The sequence below is a fragment of the Rhineura floridana genome, chromosome 3 (assembly GCF_030035675.1).
Source record: "Rhineura floridana isolate rRhiFlo1 chromosome 3, rRhiFlo1.hap2, whole genome shotgun sequence".
NCBI lineage: Eukaryota > Metazoa > Chordata > Lepidosauria > Squamata > Rhineuridae > Rhineura > Rhineura floridana.
This window is the reverse complement of record NC_084482.1, coordinates 42,899,770-42,924,163: the sequence shown is the minus strand read 5'-3', so window position 1 is coordinate 42,924,163 and position 24,394 is coordinate 42,899,770. Positions and strand designations below refer to the sequence as shown.

At 42.1% G+C, this 24,394-nt stretch overlaps 1 protein-coding gene across 1 annotated transcript in view; it reads left to right on the top strand.

Moving 5' to 3' along the window:
• The window catches only part of CACNG5 (calcium voltage-gated channel auxiliary subunit gamma 5), a 66,972-nt gene extending 42,976 nt beyond the window's left edge, over positions 1-23,996 (top strand). Inside the window, exons 2-6 of the mRNA XM_061621774.1 lie at positions 3,138-3,373; positions 10,480-10,566; positions 14,658-14,798; positions 20,033-20,178; positions 23,739-23,996. Coding sequence (XP_061477758.1) covers positions 3,166-3,373; positions 10,480-10,566; positions 14,658-14,798; positions 20,033-20,178; positions 23,739-23,996 — 840 coding nt within the window. The 5' untranslated portion in view covers positions 3,138-3,165. The remainder of the gene's footprint in view (positions 1-3,137; positions 3,374-10,479; positions 10,567-14,657; positions 14,799-20,032; positions 20,179-23,738) is intronic.
• Positions 23,997-24,394: the final 398 nt, after the last annotated feature.

The window sequence follows — 24,394 nt, the reverse complement described above, 5'->3', positions numbered from 1 at the left end:
AGACTATTGAAATGATTATAGAAATACTGTATGCGAAACATTCTAACCTGTCATGAATAACCTGTGATTAGGGATGGGTGAATCTGTCAATTTTAGTTTCTCATTTTTTTAGTGCTCATAAAAATTCATCACCCTTTTAGTGTGAATTTCTCCTAATATATTGTATTTCTGCAAATCAGTTTTTCTTAGTATAATGCATTTTGCATGTTATTTTCACTAACATATGCATTTTTATGCATACACTTCCCTGGTATATGCATTTTTGTACACATTACTTGGCTGAAGAAGTGCATTGCAAAATTCAGGAAAGTCTGGACTTTGAAAGATGCCTGTGCTTTGGTTTGTGTATTGTTTTGGAAAGTGTGAATTTGGTAGGTTCACCTTTACATGTGAACTGAATGAAATGCCTTTCCCATCCCTACCTGTGACCCTCCAGATGTTATTGGATGCCGAGTCCCATTAGCTCTGGCCAGCATGGCCAATGGTTGGGGATGATGGAGTCCTCCAATATCTGGAGAGCCACATGTTCCCCATTGCTCTAAACACTGCAGAGAAATGTACTGTTGTGCGCCTCCCCCCAGTCTCCGAGTGGTGAGATTTTGGGGGTCCCTGCACTTCTCCAGGGTTTGGTTTCCTTTGGGAAGAAGGTCAGTGGAGACTGCAATGTCTTTATGAAATATGGTTTATTTATTTACACACATTCCAACCTGAGCTCAAGGATGGAGGGGTTCAATGCATCAGCAGTCCAATATCCAGCTTTTCCATCTGGGTTGCAGGAGGCACCCCAAATGCCATGGTGCAGAGAGCCAGCCTCTCTGCCTGCCTTCATTCTCCCAGCATTCTCTAGACACAAACTCAAAACTACAAGCCTCTGCTGGGCTCCAGGAAGGGGGGGATGCTCTCCTGAAGAGTTTCAATGACAAAAGGGTCTTCCTGGCCCATTCACCGTTGCTGGGCAACTGATAAGCCCATTATCTTACCTGGTCAATCTATTTGGTTAACAAAGGAGAGACTCATCTGACCAGCAGAGTGAGTTTCTGTCCCCAAGGCATAGGATTCCAAATCAGAGGTTGGAAGGGGACCCACAGGAATCATCCATCCCCCATGCTCATAACAGTACTATATAAATGGTGTGTGTGTGTGTGTGTGTGTGTATGAGAGAGAGAAAGAGAGAGAAAGAGCGCTATTCCTCTGTTATATCCAAAACTCCATTCTGATTTGATTCTGGAGATCCAGAGTTCATAATAGTTGGTTTCATTGTATTTTTTAAATTAAATTATTGCCTTACTTTTATTTTATTGTTTTTATGATGTATTGTGAACCATCTTGCAATCTTTATTGATGAAAGGCAATCTATAAATTGAATGAATAAATAATGTAATATTTGGTTTTCATTTCTTACATTTATATCCCACTAGACTGACAGTGTTGTCTAGTAGTTAGAGTGTCAGACCTAGTCTGACACTGTATCTGCTATACCACACCCAGGCTGCATACACACATGTAAAGCACACACACCCAAGAATCCTGGGAACTGTTGTTTACCCCTCACAGAACTACAGTTCCCAGCACCTTTAACAAACTACAGTTCCCAGGATTTGGAGAGGGAGTAATGTGCTTTAAAGGTGCCTTAAATGTATAGTGTGTACACAACCTGACTCTCTGCAATATTATTGTAATAATCTGACTCCATAAGGATACAAGGGGGAAATAAGGAATAAATCCACAATAGCTGAAAGCCAAAACTGGGCAAAGTCAACTTTCTCTGGGAATCTGAGTCTTGCTATAGCTCAGCTGCAACTGCTCAAATAAAGATTTGATGCGTAATAACTAAAGTGATGTTCTAAGAATGGAAAATGAGGCAAAGCCATTCAATTTTGCTCCACTTGGCATATCACAAGCCCTAGGGAACACTTAACTACTACAAGGAATGAGTGGAGGTTTAAGGCAGTGCGGCTTTCTGAGGACAGTATATCAGCATTTGGGGTTCTGCCTTGTCTTAGCTGGATCCTCTGCATCAGAGCAAAATAAGGCAGAGGGGGAAGGGGAATAATGCTGGCACAGTAACATTAGCACTCTGCTGCTGCTAGGAATGGGGGAGAAATTTGATTCACTTTGCACTTAAAGGCATATCTATCAAATTCACACTTTCTGAAACAATGTGAGAATCGAATCACAGCCATCCTTCAAAATTAGCACTTACCTGAATTTTGCAAGGCAGTTCTCCAACCAAAAATGTGTCTAAAAATGAATGTATTTGTGAAAATAACACACAACAATGCATTATATGAGGGGAAATTACTTACAAAAATGTGTACAAAAATGTCAAAGCTACATATCAAAATGTGGCTGTGGACACCCTAGTCTCATACAGCAAAGCGTTTCCATTGGCCACACCTGAAGGGGCAATGGGTTGATCTGTCAATCAGCTGCAAAATCTGTCTGAATCTGATTTTTTTTAAAACAAACAAACAAACTCAAGCTGATCCGACCAGGTTTTATAGTAAAAAGGGGTGCAGCTCGACTAATGTCGTGCACCCCCATTTCAGAAAAGAGAGGTGGAGACTCACAGATACTGGCACAACAGTGTGTGTCTGCCCTGTGTTTATTAGGTGAAATAAACACTAAAATGCTGAAGAATTTTCATGAGACTTTTTTAAATTAAAAAAAATAGCAAATTACTGCAGGAATGTGGAGAAATGAATTTAAGATGGGATAAATGAGAAGCGGAGAGATCTGAAATGGAGAGGCCCGGGCATCCCTAGCTGCTGCTCCTGCTATTGCTGTGCTATCGTGGAATCTTCCCCTTGAGATTCAAAGGGACGAGCTTTTCTCAGTATACTGGCACTCTTACACCTTTGTAAGACTAGACCATGCAAAAAGTATCAAATACACATTAGAATAATATTTTTAGAAACCTCCATAACTATGCTTCATGTCTGATTCTGAAGGAAAGTGACAACGGCATGCCACTTGCCTTCCCAGCGGACCAGAGGCTTTTGTGATGGTTTTTCCCTCCCAGTGATACATCTGCAGTCAAACTGTGTGCAAGAGAAGGAGGGGAATTTCTATTTCTGTTTTCTCCAACACAGGTCACAGTCCACTCCTAACAGTTCTGTTATTTTCTGTCCATCCAGGAGTTCTCTTTTGTTCCATCGGACCCTGATGCCTTTGGGAATGAGCACTTGCGGCAGAAAGGCCCTGACCCTGCTTAGCAGCGTGTTTGCCGTGTGTGGATTGGGACTCCTGGGGATTGCTGTGAGCACCGATTACTGGCTGTATCTGGAGGAGGGGATTATCCTGCCCCAAAACCAGAGTACTGAAATCAAGATGTCTCTGCACTCTGGCCTCTGGCGGGTTTGCTTTTTGGCAGGTATGGTGCTTCACATAAAAGTAAACGTGGGTTTGCTCGTGCCTGTGCCTAATCATGCCTAGCTACTAATATTAGTGAGACCTGTTAATTATAAATTTGGATTACATTGATAATTAAGGTCTGTTCAATATTTAATATATGGATATGTGCACATTGCTTCACTGTTTTAATTTTTATCACCTTTAGAAAAAAACCTAGTGTCCTGTGGCTGGCCTGTTTTAAAGATGGGGAAATAATCCAGTGAATCACTGGGTTGGTACACACATGCAACCACATGTCTGCACGTGGACTTGTCATGGCAAAGAGCTGTCACTCAGGTCCCAGGTTGAGGTTCAATCTCTAGCATCTTCAGGCACTGAGACTCCTGCCTGAAATCCTGGAGAGCTGCTGTCAGTCAGTGTAGACAATACTGAGCTCCCTGGACCAATGGTCTGACTCGGTATAAGGCAGCTTCCTATGTTCGCACAATAATAGCCCTGGGCACCTTCTGGGAGGAAGTGCGGGTTATAAATTTAATAAATAATAATAAAAAATTAAAGCATGATGCAACATTATGACTTCCCTTGTGCTTGCTCATATCCAACAAGCAAGCAACCTTCTCTTGGCATAGATCAAGTTGGATCAGTGTCAACGGAGCTGTGTGGATGAGCTTGCAAGGAAGCAACATGGCTGAGCTGAACTTCTTCCCTAGCTACTTCTCCACTCACTTTGTAGCCCTTTCAAAGTGGTCTGTTCATTCAAACTGGCAGCACTCCTAGACATTTCACACTTCCCATCTTGACTTGTAAGACATGCACATTTCATCCCTCTTTGAATTCTTTTGTGCAGAGACTACATTATCATCGGCATATTGAAGTTCTACGACAGAGGTTGACATTACCTTACTTTTTGCTTTCAGCCTACTGAGATTAAAAAGCTTTCCATCTGTTCAATATATGATTTCCACACCAGTAGGAAGTGTCCCCTCAATGTGTAGAATCATAGCAATGAAGATAGCAAATAAGGTAGGAGCAATGATGCATCTCTGTTTGATGCCTGATCCGACTTGGAATGGATCGCTCTGAAAGCCATTGTTGTCCAAAATTGTTGCTGCCATGTTGTCATGAAGGAGTTGCAAAATATTCACAAATTTATCAGGGCATCCAGTTTTCAGAAGGATGGTCCAGAGAGTGATTCAATTCACAGTGTCAAAGGCCTTAGTCAGATCAATAAACGCCATATATAAAGGTTGATTCTGCTCCCAGCATTTTTCTTGAAGCTGTTGTACAGTGAAGATCATGTCCACTGTCTCCCTGGAAGGGCAGAAACCATTTTGAGATTTGGGGAGGACATCCTCTGAGATCGGCAGGAGGCGATTTGCGAGCATCCTTGCAAGGATTTTAACTGCGGTAGCAAGAAGAGAGATACCTCAATAGTTCCCACAATCTGTTCTATCACCCTTCTTAAAAAGGGTGATAATTATGGCATCCCTAAAGTCTTCTGGGATCTCCTCCCTCATCCAGATTTTTTTGATGAGTTATGAAGTTGTTGTGTAAGTTCAGACTCACCTTCTTTAAAGACTTCAGCAGGAATCCCATCAGGTCCACTAGCTTTGTTGTTCTTCATTTCACTGATGGCTTTACTGACTTCATCCAAATCAGGGGATACTGCAAGCTCTTCTCTAGTTTGTTGTTGTGGAATTTGCGAGAAGACCTCATCAATCATAATAGAGTTACGATTAAGGATGTCATGGTAATGCTCTTTCCAGCGCAGTGCAATAGACTCTTTATCCTTAAGAAGTTTGCTACCATCCACTGAAAGTAAGGGATTTGTACCGTAATTTGTTGGTCCATAGATGGCCTTTGTGAGCATCTGAGCATCTGCAAAGTGCTAGACTTCTTGAGCTTTCTTTATCCACCAGGCGTTCTTAAGTTCTCTAAGAACATAAGAACATAAGAAGAGCCTGCTGGATCAGGCCAGTGGCCCATCTAGTCCAGCATCCTGTTCTCACAGTGGACAACCAGGTGCCTGGGGGAAGCCCGCAAGCAGGACCCGAGTGCAAGAACACTCTCCCCTCCTGAGGCTTCCGGCAACTGGTTTTCAGAAGCATGCTGCCTCTGACTAGGGTGGCAGAGCACAGCCATCATGGCTAGTAGCCATTGATAGCCCTGTCCTCCATGAATTTGTCTAATCTTCTTTTAAAGCCATCCAAGCTGGTGGCCATTACTGTATCTTGTGGGAGCAAATTCCATAGTTTAACTATGCGCTGAGTAAAGAAGTACTTCCTTTTGTCTGTCCTGAATCTTCCAACATTCAGCTTCTTTGAATGTCCACGAGTTCTAGTATTATGAGAGAGGGAGAAGAACTTTTCTCTATCCACTTTCTCAATACCATGCATAATTTTATACACTTCTATCATGTCTCCTCTGACCCGCCTTTTCTCTAAACTAAAAAGCCCCAAATGCTGCAACCTTTCCTCGTAAGGGAGTCGCTCCATCCCCTTGATCATTCTGGTTGCCCTCTTCTGAACCTTTTCCAACTCTAGAATATCCTTTCTGAGATGAGGCGACCAGAACTGTACACAGTATTCCAAATGCGGCCGCACCATAGATTTATACAACGGCATTATGATATCAGCTGTTTTATTTTCAATACCTTTCCTAATTATCCCTAGCATGGAATTTGCCTTTTTCACAGCTGCCGCACACTGGGTCGACATTTTCATCGTGCTGTCCACTACAACCCCGAGGTCTCTCTCCTGGTCGGTCACCGCCAGTTCAGACCCCATGAGCGTATATGTGAAATTCAGATTTTTTGCTCCAATATGCATAATTTTACACTTGTTTATATTGAATTGCATTTGCCATTTTTCCGCCCATTCACTCAGTTTGGAGAGATCTTTTTGGAGCTCTTCACAATCCCTTTTTGTTTTAACAACCCTGAACAATTGAGTGTCGTCAGCAAACTTGGCCACTTCACTGCTCACTCCTAATTCTAGGTCATTAATGAACAAGTTGAAAAGTACAGGTCCCAATACCGATCCTTGAGGGACTCCACTTTCTACAGCCCTCCATTGGGAGAACTGTCCGTTTATTCCTACTCTCTGCTTTCTGCTTCTTAACCAATTCCTTATCCACAAGAGGACCTCTCCTCTTATTCCATGACTGCTAAGCTTCCTCAGAAGCCTTTGGTGAGGTACCTTGTCAAACGCTTTTTGAAAGTCTAAGTACACTATGTCCACTGGATCACCTCTATCTATATGCTTGTTGACACTCTCAAAGAATTCTAATAGGTTACTGAGACAGGACTTTCCCTTGCAGAAGCCATGCTGGCTCTGCTTCAGCAAGGCTTGTTCTTCTATGTGCTTAGTTAATCTAGCTTTAATAATACTTTCTACCAGTTTTCCAGGGACAGAAGTTAAGCTAACTGGCCTGTAATTGCCGGGATCCCCTCTGGATCCCTTTTTGAAGATTGGCGTTACATTTGCCACTTTCCAGTCCTCAGGCACGGAGGAGGACCCAAGGGATAAGTTACATATTTTAGTTAGCAGATCAGCAATTTCACCTTTGAGTTCTTTGAGAACTCTCGGGTGGATGCCATCCGGGCCCGGTGATTTGTCAGTTTTTATATTGTCCATTAAGCTTAGAACTTCCTCTCTCGTTACCACTATTTGTCTTAGTTCCTCAGAATCCCTTCCTGCAAATGTTAGTTCAGGTTCAGGGATCTGCCCTATATCTTCCACTGTGAAGACAGATGCAAAGAATTCATTTAGCTTCTCTGCAATCTCCTTATCGTTCTTTAGTACACCTTTGACTCCCTTATCATCCAAGGGTCCAATTGTCTCCCTAGATGGTCTCCTGCTTTGAATGTATTTATAGAATTTTTTGTTGTTGGTTTTTATGTTCTTAGCAATGTGCTCCTCAAATTCTTTTTTAGCATCCCTTATTGTCTTCTTGCATTTCTTTTGCCAGAGTTTGTGTTCTTTTTTATTTTCTTCATTTGGACAAGACTTCCATTTTCTGAAGGAAGACTTTTTGCCTCTAAGAGCTTCCTTGACTTTGCTCGTTAACCATGCTGGCATCTTCTTGGCCCTGGCGGTACCTTTTCTGATCTGCGGTATGCACTCCAGTTGAGCTTCTAATATAGTGTTTTTAAACAACTTCCAAGCATTTTCGAGTGATGTGACCCTCTGGACTTTGTTTTTCAGCTTTCTTTTTACCAATCCCCTCATTTTTGTGAAGTTTCCTCTTTTGAAGTCAAATGTGACCGTGTTGGATTTTCTTGGCAATTGGCCAGTTACATGTATGTTTAATTTAATAGCACTGTGGTCACTGCTCCCAATCGGTTCAACAACACTTACATCTCGCACCAGGTCCCGGTCCCCACAGAGGATTAAGTCCAGGGTTGCCATCCCTCTGGTCGGTTCCATGACCAACTGGTCTAGGGAATAGTCATTTAGAATATCTAGAAACTTTGCTTCTTTGTCATGACTGGAACACATATGCAGCCAGTCTATGTCTGGGTAGTTGAAGTCACCCATTACTACCACATTTCCTAGTTTGGATGCTTCCTCAATTTCATATCTCATCTCAAGGTCTCCCTGAGCATTTTGATCAGGGGGACGATAGATCGTTCCCAGTATTAAGTCCCTCCTGGGGCACGGTATCACCACCCACAACGATTCTGTGGAGGAGTCTGCCTCTTTTGGGGTTTCGAGCTTGCTGGATTCAATGCCTTCTTTCACGTATAGAGCGACTCCGCCACCAATACGTCCTTCCCTGTCCTTCCGATATAGTTTATATCCAGGGATAACTGTATCCCACTGGTTTTCTCCATTCCACCAGGTCTCGGTTATGCTCACTATATCAATGCTCTTCTCTAAGACCAAGCACTCCAGTTCTCCCATCTTGGTTCGGAGGCTCCTAGCATTAGCGTACAGGCACTTGTAAGCAGTGTCTCTCTTCAAGTGTCTTTGGCACTTGTGGTTAGGCCTGTGGTAATTTTGCTCTTCTGAATTGATATCCTGTGCCCCTGCTCTCACAATGCCTACTTCTAGGCCTACCCCTTTTAAAATTTCATCATTTCTTTGGTTTTTATCCCAGGGGGGAGGTTTATTCCGAACCGGACCTTTCTCAGCTCCTGTCGGGTTTCCCCCCTCAGTCAGTTTAGTTCTTCTTTGGACCTCAGGCTTTGTACTGGCATAGATTTTTTTCTTAGCAGCACAGTTAATGTCTTTCTGCCATATCTGGAAGGCTTTCCTTTTCTTGTCGATGATAAGTTCAATCTCACTATCATTCTCATCAAACCAATCCTGATGTTTCTTAGTTTGGTATCCAATAGTTTGTTCACATGCTGCAATAATGGATGTCTTCAGTTTAATCCAGTGTTCCTCGACATTTTCAGGGAGTTCCGTCGGTAGATGTTTCTTGAGAGTTGTTTGAAAGCAGGCTTGCTTAATAGGATCTTGAAGGGCATGGATGTTCATTTTACGCCTTGGTTTTCTTCCTTGGAGCCTACGTTGAGGAACAATATTAATGGCCATAGTGGATCGAATTAATCGGTGATCTGTCCAGCAGTCATCAGCACTCATCATGGCCCTAGTGAGGAATACACCACGACGATCTCTGGCACAGACAATTACATAATCCAGGAGATGCCAGTGTTTTGACTGAGGGTGCTTCCATGATGTTTTAAATTTATTTTTCTGGTGAAAGAGTGTGTTTGTAATAACAAGATTATGCTCTGCACATTTAGTCAGAAGTAGAATGCCATTCAGGTTGCTATTGCCAACTTCTTCTTTCCCAATGGTTTCTGGCCATAAATCGAAATCACGCCCAACTCTTGCATTGAAATCACCCAGGAGGTTAATGTTATCCTCCTTAGGTATCTCTGATAAGATGGTGTCTAGCTGGTTATAACATTTTTCCTTGATGTCTTCATCAGCATCTAATGTTGGTGCATAAGTACTTACAATAGTTGCCTACTGGTTTTTGGCAAATTTTAACTGGAGAGTCCGATTAAAATGTCCCCTTGGTTCCATTATCCACTGTCAGTGTCTAAGGGTTGTATCTAACAGAGTTGTCCCAGTCGGGCAAGGACTTTTGCCTGCACAACAAATGTTCTCCTCCTCCTCTATGCCCCCCAAATCTGTTCTGGAGGTTCTCTCAACCCTCTGAAACAGATTGAGAGGGCAGGAGAACACAGGAAAGGGGAAATTCTATGGTGCAAGCGAAAGTTCTTGTGCGAACAGGACAATTTTGTTGGATACAACCCTTAATTGCAGTCCTTATCCCACTCATCTAGAAGTAAGCCCCATTGAAATCAATAGGATTTACTTCTGAGTAGATGTGGTTAGGATTGTGCTGTAAATCTACCAACAATAAAAACATAACAGGCCTAGGAAGAGAGATGAAGCTATATATATTGCCTTTCCTGGTAATGTGATATGAGTGAAGTTTACATATTTCTAAGCAATATATATGATCAGCCGCCTTGCCTGCTATTCTTTTACTTGTGATGTTTTGAAAGGCCACTGTTTAAGGCCAAACTAGATGAGTGAGTCACCATTTCCGCAGTTAGCAATTGTGTGATTTTTTAAAAAGTAAATCATAGGCACAAGGGGCTTTAACTGACTTGGGACCCTGGTAGGAGGTATGGGACTTTATCCTTTTGCTCCCCACTAAGGTTCTGATCTGGACTGGGGATCCCATGCCTGTTGTTTGCATTGGAGGAAAAGCTCCCATTTGCAACAATGGAAACTTTTCTTCCAATACAAGTAGCAGGTGTAGGGGGTGAGGTGGGGTTGATCCAGTTCAGAACCACAGCAGAGGCAAAGGGTTAAAGTCCTCGCTAGCTCCCCTGCCAGGGCCCCAATCCAGACTGAGCCTGGGTTGGTAGATGCTTTGAAAAAGCCATTCAAACAATTGCTAATTATGTGAATGATAATCTCATCTACCTTTACCTTGTATCCTCAGAGGGTTAGAAGCTGGGGAGGTATCTCTGTTCAGTAATGGATGGGTCAACTGGTTAAAAGTCCCTGAAGCTACTGGGAGGAAAAGAAGCATGTGTATTTAACTAAAGCAATCGATTTCTCTAAGAAAGTATAAAAGAAGCTTATCCCTTTGCAGGTGATGAACGCGGGAGGTGTTTCACAATAGAATACGTCATGCCAATGAATGTCCAGCTGACATCTGAATCAACAGTCAATGTTTTAAGTAGGTGGTTTTTATTGGGGGGTACTTTTCATGTGTTTGTCCACTTCAAAATTTGCTTTTCAGAGATTAGGGAGAAATGCTGTTTTATCTTCAACAAAAAACTGCATGAATAGTTTGTGTATGGGAGGCACTCTTGTTGTTTTTCTTATTCTACTGGGTTTGTCTGCCAAAGGAAACTCCAATAGTCCTGCTGCTGTTTACATCAGGATAATGGTGTAATGTCATTACAGTCCTATGTGCTTCAAGCAACAAAATAGATATAAAAAAATAACCTACTTTACATGGGAGGTAGTGGTAGCTGTGCTGACACACTCTCTTAGTCTCCAGCAACTCTGCCACGACCCACCTATCATGGCTTTGTGTACCAATCACACCCAACATTAGCCATGCATAGGAGGAACCAATGGTGATAGGTTGGTTGCCACAAAGGTGAAAGCAGTGTGCTTTCTCTACTGCAGACCACAATGATGTAGCAAGCAAAAACACAGTAATAACTGACACTGGTAACTGCTCCCTGTGGATTTGGGGTTTGAATCTCCTTATAGCACAAACAGAGACAATATGCAAATAGGCACCTCTTGCACGTAAGGATGGAAGCAGGGGCTGGCATTCCTATCACATTTGGCTAGCTTCATAATAACTCGATTAGTATGCCTGGAGACGGGGATGGAAGAGAATTTCATTTCATCCATGCTTTTAAGCAAACTGATCTATTTTTGGATCTCCCAGACTATATGGATCAGAATGTAATTATTCTTCAGATTGTGACATAGTGCTTCGCTCAATAAATATTCCAAAAATTATTAACGTTCGTTTTAAGATAAAATATTTTTAGAAATGTGTCCATTGAGATAAAATATTTTTGTATTTTATGATTATGTATTAAAAGTACATATATAAATATGATTTTTCTATGGTTTTTTTAAAAAATGGCATGTGGAAATGGGATGCAATGGACTTATGAATAAACACATGCTGACACAGAGCAGAAATAAGAATGATCCATCCATCCCTTGCAGGCTGCCCCAGAGATGGTTCACTAACTGGGACATAACTCAAAAAGTGTGTGAAGGCTTCATGCTAACTGGGGAGATGCTCACATGGTGCCCCACAGACATTGCAAACAATAAGCGTTGCCTTGGGGCCACACCGTTACAAGGGAAGCAACTTTTTGCAAAAGAGAGGACCGTAGGTAATGCTTTGGGGATCTGTAATCAGGATGAGGAGAGGCAGATTCGCAATCACTCTGGAGTCTGATGATTATAACAATATTTCTTTATCTTATATGATTAAATAATCAGTAAATGAGCAACTGTAACTCTGCACAATGATCCAACTCAAGCCATTGCTGGTTATCTGACAACCATGTTTTTGTTGAATAAATATTGTTTAAACTGAATAAGTTATTGATGTTTAAGAAGATATCTAATTGTGATCTCTGCTGTTCTAAAATGAGGGATGTTTTATTTTGTTTTTGTGTGTGGGAGTTATTTGACATTTGTGATTTTCTTTTTTTAGGAAGTTGTAATCTGCTTGGAGATTTTCTTTGAAATATGAAGCGATATATGAATTACCTATATAAATAAACAGCTTTTGCTAGCTGAATAGCAGTTCCTGTCAAAGGTCTTTTTCAGTCTATCAGAGTCCACTTTTCTTTCTGCTCTCTTGGACACCTGCTTTCTTCCAGGAGCAGGTGGTATAACTGTGGGAGGGAGGGCTGCGTTACTCTCCTGACTTCCCAATACCATGAGTCACTGCCACTTACAGAGAAGGAGAGGGGTAGGGCAAAGTACAGGGATCTTGGTGCAATGTGGAAGCAGTGTCAGATTGCGATCCACCGTCCTGAGCTCCTGTGTCTCATTCTTCCTCCTCTCCATCTCAGTAAGTGGCAGCAACCCACAACTTTGGGAAGCCAGGAGAGCAACCCAGCCCCACCAGCCAACACTGCTTCCCCCTTCTTCTTCTTCTTTGTCCTCCTCCTCCTCAGGTCTCCTTTCAGCTCCTTCTCCACTCCGGTCCTTCCCTCAGCCTTTCTTCCCTCCTTCAAGCATTCACTCACCTTCAGCCATCCCGTTTCCTTTTTTTCCTCCATTCTGTACCCCTCCCCTTTGCACAGCTCACATTCCAAGGCCCTTGTAGGAGCAGGTCTTACACATCTGCCCAAGGAAGGGAAGCCAAAGAGAAGTTCAAACCACCATTAAGAGCTGGCCCCAGATAGTTCAGCAGGAAAGATTGCAGCCATAGAAAAGAGACAACGGACATTCACATTATTTATTTAAAGCCCTGTTGCTCGTCTTTACCAGCAGTTTAAAGAGGTTTGCTTTAAATTTTTAAAATTTTCTTTAAAAGCAACACTCTTTTATAAGTTAAGCAGACAAGAAACCCAGGTCAGCCAAAGCCCTGAGGAAAGAAACAGGTTTTGCAACACCTCCGAAAGTTCCACAAAAAGTAACCAATTTAACCTCTTTAGCTGCAAGGTTCCAAAGCTTTGGGAAGATGGATGAAAAAAACCAGTTCCTGGGTGTGACTGTCTCTGTCAGTGGCAAGAGTGGGATGGGCAACACAGCTTGTTGACTTAGACCTCCTCAACTAGCAAGTGTGTTCTTTAAAGAGAGGCAGTCCTTGAGGGGTGAGGGCCACAGGCCATGCAACCTAACCTTGAATTGGGCCTGGAAGAAAATTGGTAACCAATATAACTGGCACAGAATAGGTGAAATATGTGCATGCCTCTCAGACAGTACCTATTATGAGGTGTTCTGCATCAGTTAAAGCTTCCATATTATCTTCAGAGGCATCCCTATGTACAGCATATTTCATTAGTCACGTCTGGAAACTACCAAATCATGGAACAATGTAAAAGGATCTGAACTGTCAGCTCCATGTTGACCTGAAGGTCAAACTACTGTGACACAGGCTTTCCATGTTGGGAACACACCCATTGGGGAGATTTGAATTGAAGAAGAGGGGTCTAACCCTTTGCTCCCACATCATGGTCCTGATCCAAATCTCACCCCCCTGAAGCCCCTATTAACTAAGAGGAGAAAAGTTATGGGACCCTAAGTTCTCCAGGAGTTTGTTAAACAAAGTGGTAGAATAGAAGGATCTTTGATCTGATACAGCATTTCTCAAAATTAAACAGGGTATTTTTGCATCTGCATTTCAGTGCTGACATATTTGAAATAATATTTCAAAATGGCCTTAATATTTGACATTGCACCATCAGGGAAAATCTGTTCAAAAGCATCAACTCCCTCTAATTATTTCTCTAAAAACTTGGCTTTGGCAAAAATATTTGAAATTATTTTTTAGGAGGAATTGACACAGGCCATAGACTTCATATCATCTTTTTTTAAAGCATCTTCTGTTGCTATAGCAATTCATATCTCTATTTCTGGAACAGATGGTTTATATTTTGTGCTCACTTGTGAGAAGAGTAAATAATATGCAGCAATTAATACTGCATTCTCCCATCACCATCTATTTTATTGCCCTTTGCAGACAGACGTGGCAAAAATCAGAGTGCCACAACTTTAAATATGCATTCCTTTACTTTTGATAGTTAGGCATGAGCTATAGCCACAGTGTGATACAGTATTTTGGCATAAGTAAGCGAACATTCATCCAGCAATGCGTTAGGAAAATGTAATATCAGTGCATGATTACTCAGAAGTCAGTTCAATGGGGCTTACTCCCAGGTAAATTGATATAGGATTGCAGCCTTAGGCGTTGAACCTAGTGAAACTTATTTCTGAGTAGATATGAACAGGATGGCACAGTTACTTATTCAATTGGACTAGCATTTCAAACAATAAGATGCTTTCAGACTGATGAAAGCTAAGAAAAGAAATGGTATAAAATCCATAGAAGTTTTTCCATCTGCAGACAAGCAGGGATTTTCCATCTATGTATATATTTGTGTTCATATTTGAGAGAGAACATGCAGAATTTTTAAAAAGAGGCAAAGGTGAAGAGATTTATGAGTCACAAGCACAGAAAATATTTTTCTACTCATAGTATTGTTTTACCATTTTATGTAAGAAAGCATTGCCCATCAACACTTTTCAAATTATTTCCCCCCGTTACATTTACAGAGATGATTCGTTCAGCCACTCCATTCCCCTTGGTCAGCCTCTTCTTCATGTTTATTGGATTCATTCTGAGCAACATTGGGCATATCCGACCTCACAGAACCATTCTGGCCTTTGTGTCTGGGATCTTCTTCATTCTATCTGGTGAGTTTTAAGAATCTGGCATTCTTGATCTGTATTTGCCGGCTCCTTAGTCTGGCTTAATGGACAATATAAAAACTGACAAATCACCGGGCCCGGATGGCATCTACCCGAGAGTTCTCAAAGAACTCAAAGGTGAAATTGCTGATCTGCTAACTAAAATATGTAACTTGTCCCTTGGGTCCTCCTCCGTGCCTGAGGACTGGAAAGTGGCAAATGTAACGCCAATCTTCAAAAAGGGATCCAGAGGGGATCCCGGCAATTACAGGCCAGTTAGCTTAACTTCTGTCCCTGGAAAACTGGTAGAAAGTATTATTAAAGCTAGATTAACTAAGCACATAGAAGAACAAGCCTTGCTGAAGCAGAGCCAGCATGGCTTCTGCAAGGGAAAGTCCTGTCTCAGTAACCTATTAGAATTCTTTGAGAGTGTCAACAAGCATATAGATAGAGGTGATCCAGTGGACATAGTGTACTTAGACTTTCAAAAAGCGTTTGACAAGGTACCTCACCAAAGGCTTCTCAGGAAGCTTAGCAGTCATGGAATAAGAGGAGAGGTCCTCTTGTGGATAAGAAATTGGTTAAGAAGCAGAAAGCAGAGAGTAGGAATAAACGGACAGTTCTCCCAATGGAGGGCTGTAGAAAGTGGAGTCCCTCAAGGATCGGTATTGGGACCTGTACTTTTCAACTTGTTCATTAATGACCTAGAATTAGGAGTGAGCAGTGAAGTGGCCAAGTTTGCTGATGACACTAAATTGTTCAGGGTTGTTAAAACAAAAAGGGATTGCGAAGAGCTCCAAAAAGACCTCTCCAAACTGAGTGAATGGGCAGAAAAATGGCAAATGCAATTCAATATAGTGTAAAATTATGCATATTGGAGCAAAAAATCTGAATTTCACATATACGCTCATGGGGTCTGAACTGGCGGTGACCGACCAGGAGAGAGACCTCGGGGTTGTAGTGGACAGCACGATGAAAATGTCGACCCAGTGTGTGGCAGCTGTGAAAAAGGCAAATTCCATGCTAGCGATAATTAGGAAAGGTATTGAAAATAAAACAGCTGATATCATAATGCCGTTGTATAAATCTATGGTGCGGCCGCATTTGGAATACTGTGTACAGTTCTGGTCGCCTCATCTCAAAAAGGATATTCTAGAGTTGGAAAAGGTTCAGAAGAGGGCAACCAGAATGATCAAGGGGATGGAGCGACTCCCTTACGAGGAAAGGTTGCAGCATTTGGGGCTTTTTAGTTTAGAGAAAAGGCGGGTCAGAGGAGACATGATAGAAGTGTATAAAATTATGCATGGCATTGAGAAAGTGGATAGAGAAAAGTTCTTCTCCCTCTCTCATAATACTAGAACTCGTGGACGTTCAAAGAAGCTGAATGTTGGAAGATTCAGGACAGACAAAAGGAAGTACTTCTTTACTCAGCGCATAGTTAAACTATGGAATTTGCTCCCACAAGATGCAGTAATGGCCACCAGCTTGGACGGCTTTAAAAGAAGATTAGACAAATTCATGGAGGACAGGGCTATCAATGGCTACTAGCCATGATGGCTGTGCTCTGCCACCCTAGTCAGAGGCAGTATGCTTCTGAAAACCAGTTGCCGGAAGCCTCAGGAGGGGAGAGTGTTCTTGCACTCAGGTCCTGCTTGCGGGCTTCCCCCAGGCACCTGGTTGCCCACTGTGAGAACAGGATGCTGGACTAGATGGGCCACTGGCCTGATCCAGCAGGCTCTTCTTATGTTCTTATGTTCTTATGATTTGAAATCCAATCTCATGTATACACAGCTAAGCATGAAGATGGAATGAAAAACAATTAGGAAAGAATGTAGAAGATTTTAATTTGTATTGTCAGCCTATCCAGTTCCAGTGTAACATGATGCCACAGTTTTGCATTAGCCTCAGTAGATTCACTCATTCAAAGTGTTAAACAATTGGAGAGCCAATGTAGTGTAGTGGTTAGAGTGTGAGACTAAGGGCTGGTTCACACTGCAGCTGACTTCAGCTGAATTGCAGATTAAAGACAAAGCTTTTCTCATTGGGATAGTGTTTAAAGTTTCACACTTCATACCTTATATGAGCCCTCAAACTGCTTTTTCCCATTCATACTGAAGGGAAAGGATTAATCTTGCAGCTTCCTAATGACCATGCCCTCTTAAGGTCAAAGTATCTCTTCCTCTGCAGCAGGCTTGCAGAACGGAGCCAGCAGAAAAAGGTAAACAAAGGGGGGGAGGGAGTGGGCGGAGACTCACCAAAGCATCAGAGCTAACCATCTACATGCCCTTAGAGATGCGAAGTACAGATGGCATTTCCTTCCCTTTTTGGATTTAAAGTGGATTGATTTGCTTTGGATTTAAAGGGGAAAGCAGCAGGATGTCTCCCCTTTGCCTCCTACATCATGTGACCGCTACAAATTTAGTAGGTATGCAGGGAGGCTCGATCTCCAGTTAAACTGCCATGTGAACTAGCCTAAGATTGGGAAAGTCCAGGTTCAGATCCCCACACCAGTCGCTATTTCTCAGACACCTACCTCCCAGGGTTGTCATGAGAATAAAGTGGAGTGGGGACAAACCAGGCATGCTATCTTGAGCTTCTTCAATGAAAGACAGGACATAAAATGTAATAAAGAAATAAATCAAATCCCTTCACCCCACATTGGACAAAATTAACAAGATTCAGCACTATGGCTAAGTAGATTATATTTGCAAAAATTGAAAAGGCATTACCTTATACTGTGACTTATTATGTTCCCTGAGGGAAAGCCCTTTATTTAAGTGTGCCTCTATGTGAGTGTTTTCCCAAAATGATGGCATATTAACTTTGCAGCCATTCCATGGGGATCCACTCCCCCCCCCATGGCCCTGCTGGAGCCATGCTGAGAGTTCTAGAGAGCAGTCCCGCACAACTGCTAGAATGTCCCCACTGCTGAGAACTCCATAGGATGCTTCTGAGGCATACTCAGATTCAGTGGCACAATATCATCTATTTCACAGGGCCACATTTCCAAGCATGTCAACAGAACTTTTGTTTATTTACTTACGTACATTTAGAGCTTGCTCCACGCTGAAGCTCTAAGTGTGGTGTAGTGGCTAAGGTGCTGGACTACAATCTGGGAGACCAGGGTTCGAATCCCCACAGATAATAATTCAGGATCGACTTGAAGGCAGTCCATTTCCATTTCCACCCTGAAGGCTCATGGCAGCTTATAAAGCCAAAACTGGCAATTAAGTCTGGGATCCACTGAACAGAATGGGAGTTGTGTTCTGAGTTGTGCTGTAAATCAGGATGATTTCTCCATCCTTTCCCAATTTAATCCTGAATGTTTAAACCCAGCTCAGTCAAAACTCAATCAGGTTTTGCAATGCTTCCCAAAATTGCTCAGGTTTGGATTCTGGAGAGTTTCCAAATAGGAGAGACCACTGGAGTCCAATCATTGCTTACTGAACCTGATGCACTAATGGATGTGTGTGTGAATGTGTGAGTGTGTACATGTGTGATACACACACACACACACACACCATCTTCTGTGTTGCTTGAACACAACTGATGTAACTATTATGCTTCCACTCAGTGCAAGTATAGGCACAGTATCTTTAAAGTCTGGCACAGCACTTCCATCTTATGGTGACTGGAGTTAATAGAGGAGAGCTGAGACTTAGAAATAATCAGTGAGCCTGTTTCCATTTGAGAGGAGAAGCTGATGTTTTATTCATAGCATTAAGCGAGCGTTAAGCAAGTGGCTGTGTCTGTAGAGCTTAAAAGCTTTTACTTATACTGAGTACTTACAATTCAGAAGAGCATGTCTAAGAACAGAAATATGTTGCTTAATGTGGCATAGGAGGCTCATTTCCCAATGAGCGACTCAGGTGCAACTTCAACATAAGGGCCGTCCCGTACCTCAGCCTTCACCTCAGGTTGCACGCTTCCTCTTAGATCAGGGGTGGAGAAGTTGTGGCCCTCCCAATGTTTTAGACCCCTAACTCCCACCAACCCCAGTGTAAGAGGATTGAACCCCATTATTTTTAACCAGGCTAATGCCTGGTTAGGTTTGATCAAGGGATTCTGGGTAAAAATAGCTGAGTGTTTGCTTGCAAGAGAAAAAGCTGAATTTTACTAAAGTGCTGCTTCTAGGCTTAAAAGGAGAAGTGAGAGAAGACTAAGGACCTTACAAAAACTAGATGGTTGGCAACATCCTGGTGTGGCGAGTAGAAAAACGTGGTCTAGCAGCAGGAAACATACTGACCACAAGAACAGAGAAGTAGGATCACTCCAGGACATAAGTAAAAACCCACATGAAAACAGGGGAAAGGTGGCGTGTATTTGTGCTAGACCAATAAGATAACTAGATGTTTACCTCATTGATGATGTTACAGTGGGTTTACCAAAGGCAACTAAAAAAGGATATTTAATGAAGTGCAGGGGAAATAATTAGGAACTTCTCTTTGGAATCTGAGAGGTCCCACCTCCAGGAGTGTAAAATGTCTTCACATGGGGTTCCATTATTCTAAGACACTCTGGATGGTATGAGTATGTCTGTTGATTTAGTGCTTGTAGCCTTTAAGCTCTGTGGCACAGAGTGGTAAGCGGCGGTAATGCAGCCGAAGCTCTGCTCACGGCCGGAGTTCGATTCCAACGGAAGGAGGAAGTCGAATCTCCAGTAAAAGGGGTCGAGGTCTACTCAGCCTTCCATCCATCCATGGTCGGTAAAATGAGTACCCGGCATATGCTGGGGGGTAAAGAAAGGCCGGGGAAGGAACTGGCAAACCCACCCCATATATATGGTCTGCCTAGTAAACGTCGCAAGACATCACCCTAAGAGTCGGAAACGACTCGCGCTACAAGTGCGGGGACATGTTTACCTTTAGCTTTTAAGCCTATTAATTCTATATTAGAGACAATTCTTTTTATAATAAATTATTTAATATATTTCTGGTGTCCAATGGTTCTGTTCAAATGGCTAGCCCATCCTCATGAACTTAGACTGTGATAGCTGAAGGACTATGTGCAGTCAGATTTTATGGTTAAATTGAGATCACACCGGCAGAGAAATTAGACCTAAAAATAATTCCTTCACCAGGCAGCATAACCAATAGTCAGGGATGATCTGGAGTGCCACAGGGTTCCCATCCTTGTCTTTGAAGAAGCTGAATGGGTGCTTTCGATCTCTGCAACAGAGTGCTTTCCCTTTCTGTGTGCTAGTGTGGGTGTGTGTTTTAATTCTAAACCTTGCTCTCCAGGTTTATCTCTGGTTGTGGGCCTTGTTCTGTACATCTCCAGTATCAATGATGAAATGCTCAATAGAACCAAGGACTCTGAGACTTACTTCACTTACAAATATGGATGGTCATTTGCTTTTTCTGCTATTTCTTTTCTCCTGACAGAGGTAAGATTGGTTGTGAATGCACTAAAATGCCTGTGAGATGTGCATGCAGTTCTCAGCTTTTCAGTGCATTCCTGCACATCTGTACTCAGAAGTAAGTCCCATTGAGTTCAATGAGACTTACTCCCAGGTAAGTGGGTATAGGATTGCTCTATTAAAGTGCATTTATGAGACCCAAATACTGACAGATTTTCTAGTTAACTTGTAATGCCAGGCTGGCAATCTTGTGCAGAGAGATTGGCCCCTTGTGAAGAAGGCATGAGTGTGCACAAACATCCACTGGGTCTACATGTTAGCCACTCAAGGAGGATGGTGGATCTGTCTAAAAGACTCAGAAATATCTCCTTATCAGAATAGTTCTTAGATGGACCAGCATTGAAGCAACCACCTAAATTCTTCTCAAAATTCTACTCTTTGTATTTGGATAGAGAATATTCTCACAATGTTATTTGGATGAGTAAATAGTTGATATTCAACATCAGTATTTGATACCCAATATCATTATCTGACAGCTGGCATGCAGTAGTCAACGTTTTTAACAGTTGACTTGCAGTAGAATTTAGTAAATAATGTATTAACTTCATTCATTAGCCCCTTTCATGTGTGAATTGTGTGAAGGGTAAATCATGCAATTACCATAGAGTGGCCCCACTCCGTTGTCAGACACGCTGCTGTCCCACCCTCAGACATCCAAAAGCTACACATGAGCAGCTGCCTATGGATCATTTTTGTCAGCTCTGACATCTACATGAATGCATGGACATCTGGGGGTGGTAAATGTGTGGTGCACTCTTCAGGGGACTATTTGTTTTAAACAACCAAGAAATGTTAACTTATATAGCTGGGGAATATCCCCATGCAGTCAAATTTCCATTCAAAATCATATCCAATGTTGGTGTTGAATACTATCATCAAAATCCAAATTGTGAAGTTTGAAAATTAATATTTTTTTAAGAAAAGTTTTTCACACTAACTAGTATCCAGTCCGGTTGTGTTTCTCACAATCCTTTATTAGTCACACACTCTTAAATGCCTGTGCAGTCTGTCTGCACAGTATACAGCACAGTATATCTCTGCAGATACGTTCAGTACGTCAACACATCTGCTTATAACAGCATGGTATAGCTCTGCAGTTTTGTTTTGTGACATTGCATACTACTACAGCAAAGTAGTGTCTTGGTCTCAGTTCCTAATTATGTGCTTGTACAACAACAGGATCAGGCCAATACATGCTTAGTGATAATAAATATTCACTACAAAGGGCTCAACTTTAAAGTTGACAACGAGGACATTGAACTTGTCAAGGATTATCAATACCTTGGCAGTCATTAACCAACATGGAGACAATAGTCAAGAAATCAGAAGAAGGCTAGGACTGGGGAGGGCAGCTATGAGAGAACTAGAAAAGATCCTCAAATGCAAAGATGTATCACTGAACATTAAAGTCAGGATCATTCAGACCATGGCATTCCCAATCTCTATGTATGGATGTGAAAGTTTGACAGTGAAAAAAGCGGATAAGGGAAAAATCAATTCATTTGAAATATGGAGTTGGAGGAGAGCTTTGTGCATACCATGGACTGCGAAAAAGACAAATAATTGGGTGTTAGGACAAATTAAACCAGAACCATCACTAAAAGCTAAAATGATGAAACTGAGGTTATCATACTTTGGACACATAATGAGAAGATATGATTCATTAGAAAAGACAATAATGGTGGGAAAAACAGAAGGGAGTAGAAAAAGAGGAAGACCAAACAAGAGATGGATTGATTCCATAAAGGAAGCCACAGACCTGAACTTACAAGATCTGAAGAGGTTTGTTTATAACAGATGCTATTGGAGGTCGCTGATTCATAGGGTCGCCATAAGTCATAATTGACTTGAAGGCATATAACAACAAATGTGCATAATCTTTTGCATTATGTGCAAAGTACTTCTTAGCAAAGCTCCCAAGAATTCATTGTACATTAAGATCAAACCCATAGTTGCATCAAGCCAAATTGTCCTGATTTATTTATATTTATTTTTTCCTTTCAGTTTTTTCATTCATTCAGTTAATATTCTGTTGTATCCCATGGGCTCAAAGCAACTGACAGCAGTGTTTCCTGAATATACTTGTTTCCAATTCTCATTATTGTAATTGTATAGAGCAACTAAGATTTTTTTCCCTAGAGGCATTGCTACGCTACCTTCTGAGGACTGGGCAACTGGCTGGACCTCCTTTTTTTACAGCTAATTGAGCTGCCCGCATTAATTCCTACTTTCTTTTGGAAAACTGCTTTTGAGTGGTGTGGGGTTTCTGTTGAACGCTAAACCTCGGGTGCCTGAGATGGGTTGGGGGCAAACTCGAGGATGACCACTTAATCTAGGAACAGGAAGGAAAGGGAATGTTGGGGATACTGCTTTGGTCCTCAACTTAGGCAGCATGGAGAATAAAGTTATCAGTGGCTGCTAGCCATGATGGCTACATACTATCCCCATGATCAGAAGCCACATGCCTTGAAATACCAGTTGCTGGGGAACACAAGTGCAGAGAGGGCTGTTGCACTCATGTCCTGTTTGTGGTCTTCCCATCAGCATCTGGTTGGCTGCTGTGGGAAATAGAATGCTGGACTAGATGGCCTTTGGTCTGATCCAGCAGGGCTCTTCAAAATATTACTATTTTGAAATGAAATATCAATACATGAAAGGACATATTGATAAAAATATCATTCTAAAAATCAATATTTTAGACGTGGGTTTCTTTGAAAATAGCCATGGAAAATCACTACATAAAAATCTGACCTGCAACAATAGAGAACCCTATTTGGCACAGTTTTGCCTTGGAAGAGTCACTTGAATGCTCTGGGAAGGGAGGGACTCAAGAGTGGAGAAGAGAACCACTCAGACTCTCTTCCCCACATGCAGTGATGTCCTTTCATTGTTGATAAATGTGTACTGGCCATAACGTATAGTCAAAGAGGAGGACTGTAGATTCCCAGAGAACGGAATATCACCATGCAGCCCGATCTGATTTACCAGCCATAGAAAATTCACCTGTCAGATATACTTGATGCACTAAAGACAGACATACTCTGTTCAACCGAGAGATTTAGTTATAACAAGTCAAACTGTGCGCGGTATTTCTGAAGTATTCACAGATGCAAAAATTCTGCTTGTCAACTCTTCCCAAAGCCTTACAACCAAAACATGCTCCAGCTCCCAAGGAGCCAGCATATGCTCATTCACTCAGAGGAACATAGGAAGCTGCTTTATATTCAGTCAGACCATTGGAGCATCGAGCACAGTCTTGTCTCCAGGATTCTCCAGGGTTACCAACAGGGGTCATTCCCAGCCTCACCTAGAGATGCCAGGGACTGAATCGGGGCCCTTCTGCCTGCAAAGCAGCTGCTGTGCTCAAAGGTGAAGGCAACAGCAGTCCGCAAAGTTCAAACAGGATATTTTAGGGTTGGCCTGTCTGTCTGCATCTGTAGTGTGTCTCATCCAATCAGAACATCCTGATAGCAACCTCAATCCCTTCAACCAGCTTAAGCACAGCATTTGTTTCCGTTCTTCTTCAGAGTGCAGGTGTCATGTCTGTCTACCTGTTCATGAAGAGATATACTGCTGAGGAGATGTACAGGCCTCATCTTGGCTTCTACCACCCACGGCTTAGCAACTGCTCTGACTACTCTGGCCAGTTCCTCCACCCAGATGCCTGGGTTCGTGGGCACAGTCCTTCTGACGTCTCCAGCGATGCTTCTCTCCAGATGAACAGTAATTATCCCACTCTACTGAAATGTCCAGATTATGACCAGATGTCATCCTCTCCATGTTGAATGGCAAGTAACATCTTCGCATTTTAGGAATGAAGAGTTGGTGGAGGAAGTTATGTCCTCAATCTGCACTTTAAAAAAAAAAATTAAAAGGCCACTATTACAGGACAATCCCTCTCTTATACAATTAGTGAATAATATTACTTCTTACTTAGAGATGAAAGGGGTCTTCCCCAATATTGCACATATGCATATCCAGAAAACTACAGTGGAGGTGTTGATTCTGCAGCTGCTCCATATGCCCAGATCTTTTGGAATCAGAGAGAATGCGGAAAAGATACAGGATCACACTAAGTGAAAGCTTCTTACTGGAATGACACCAGTAGTTTAAAAAAAATAACACATGCTAACCAGTGATAGGGAACAAAGGTTTGTGGATTAGAATACTTCTGTTATAAAAC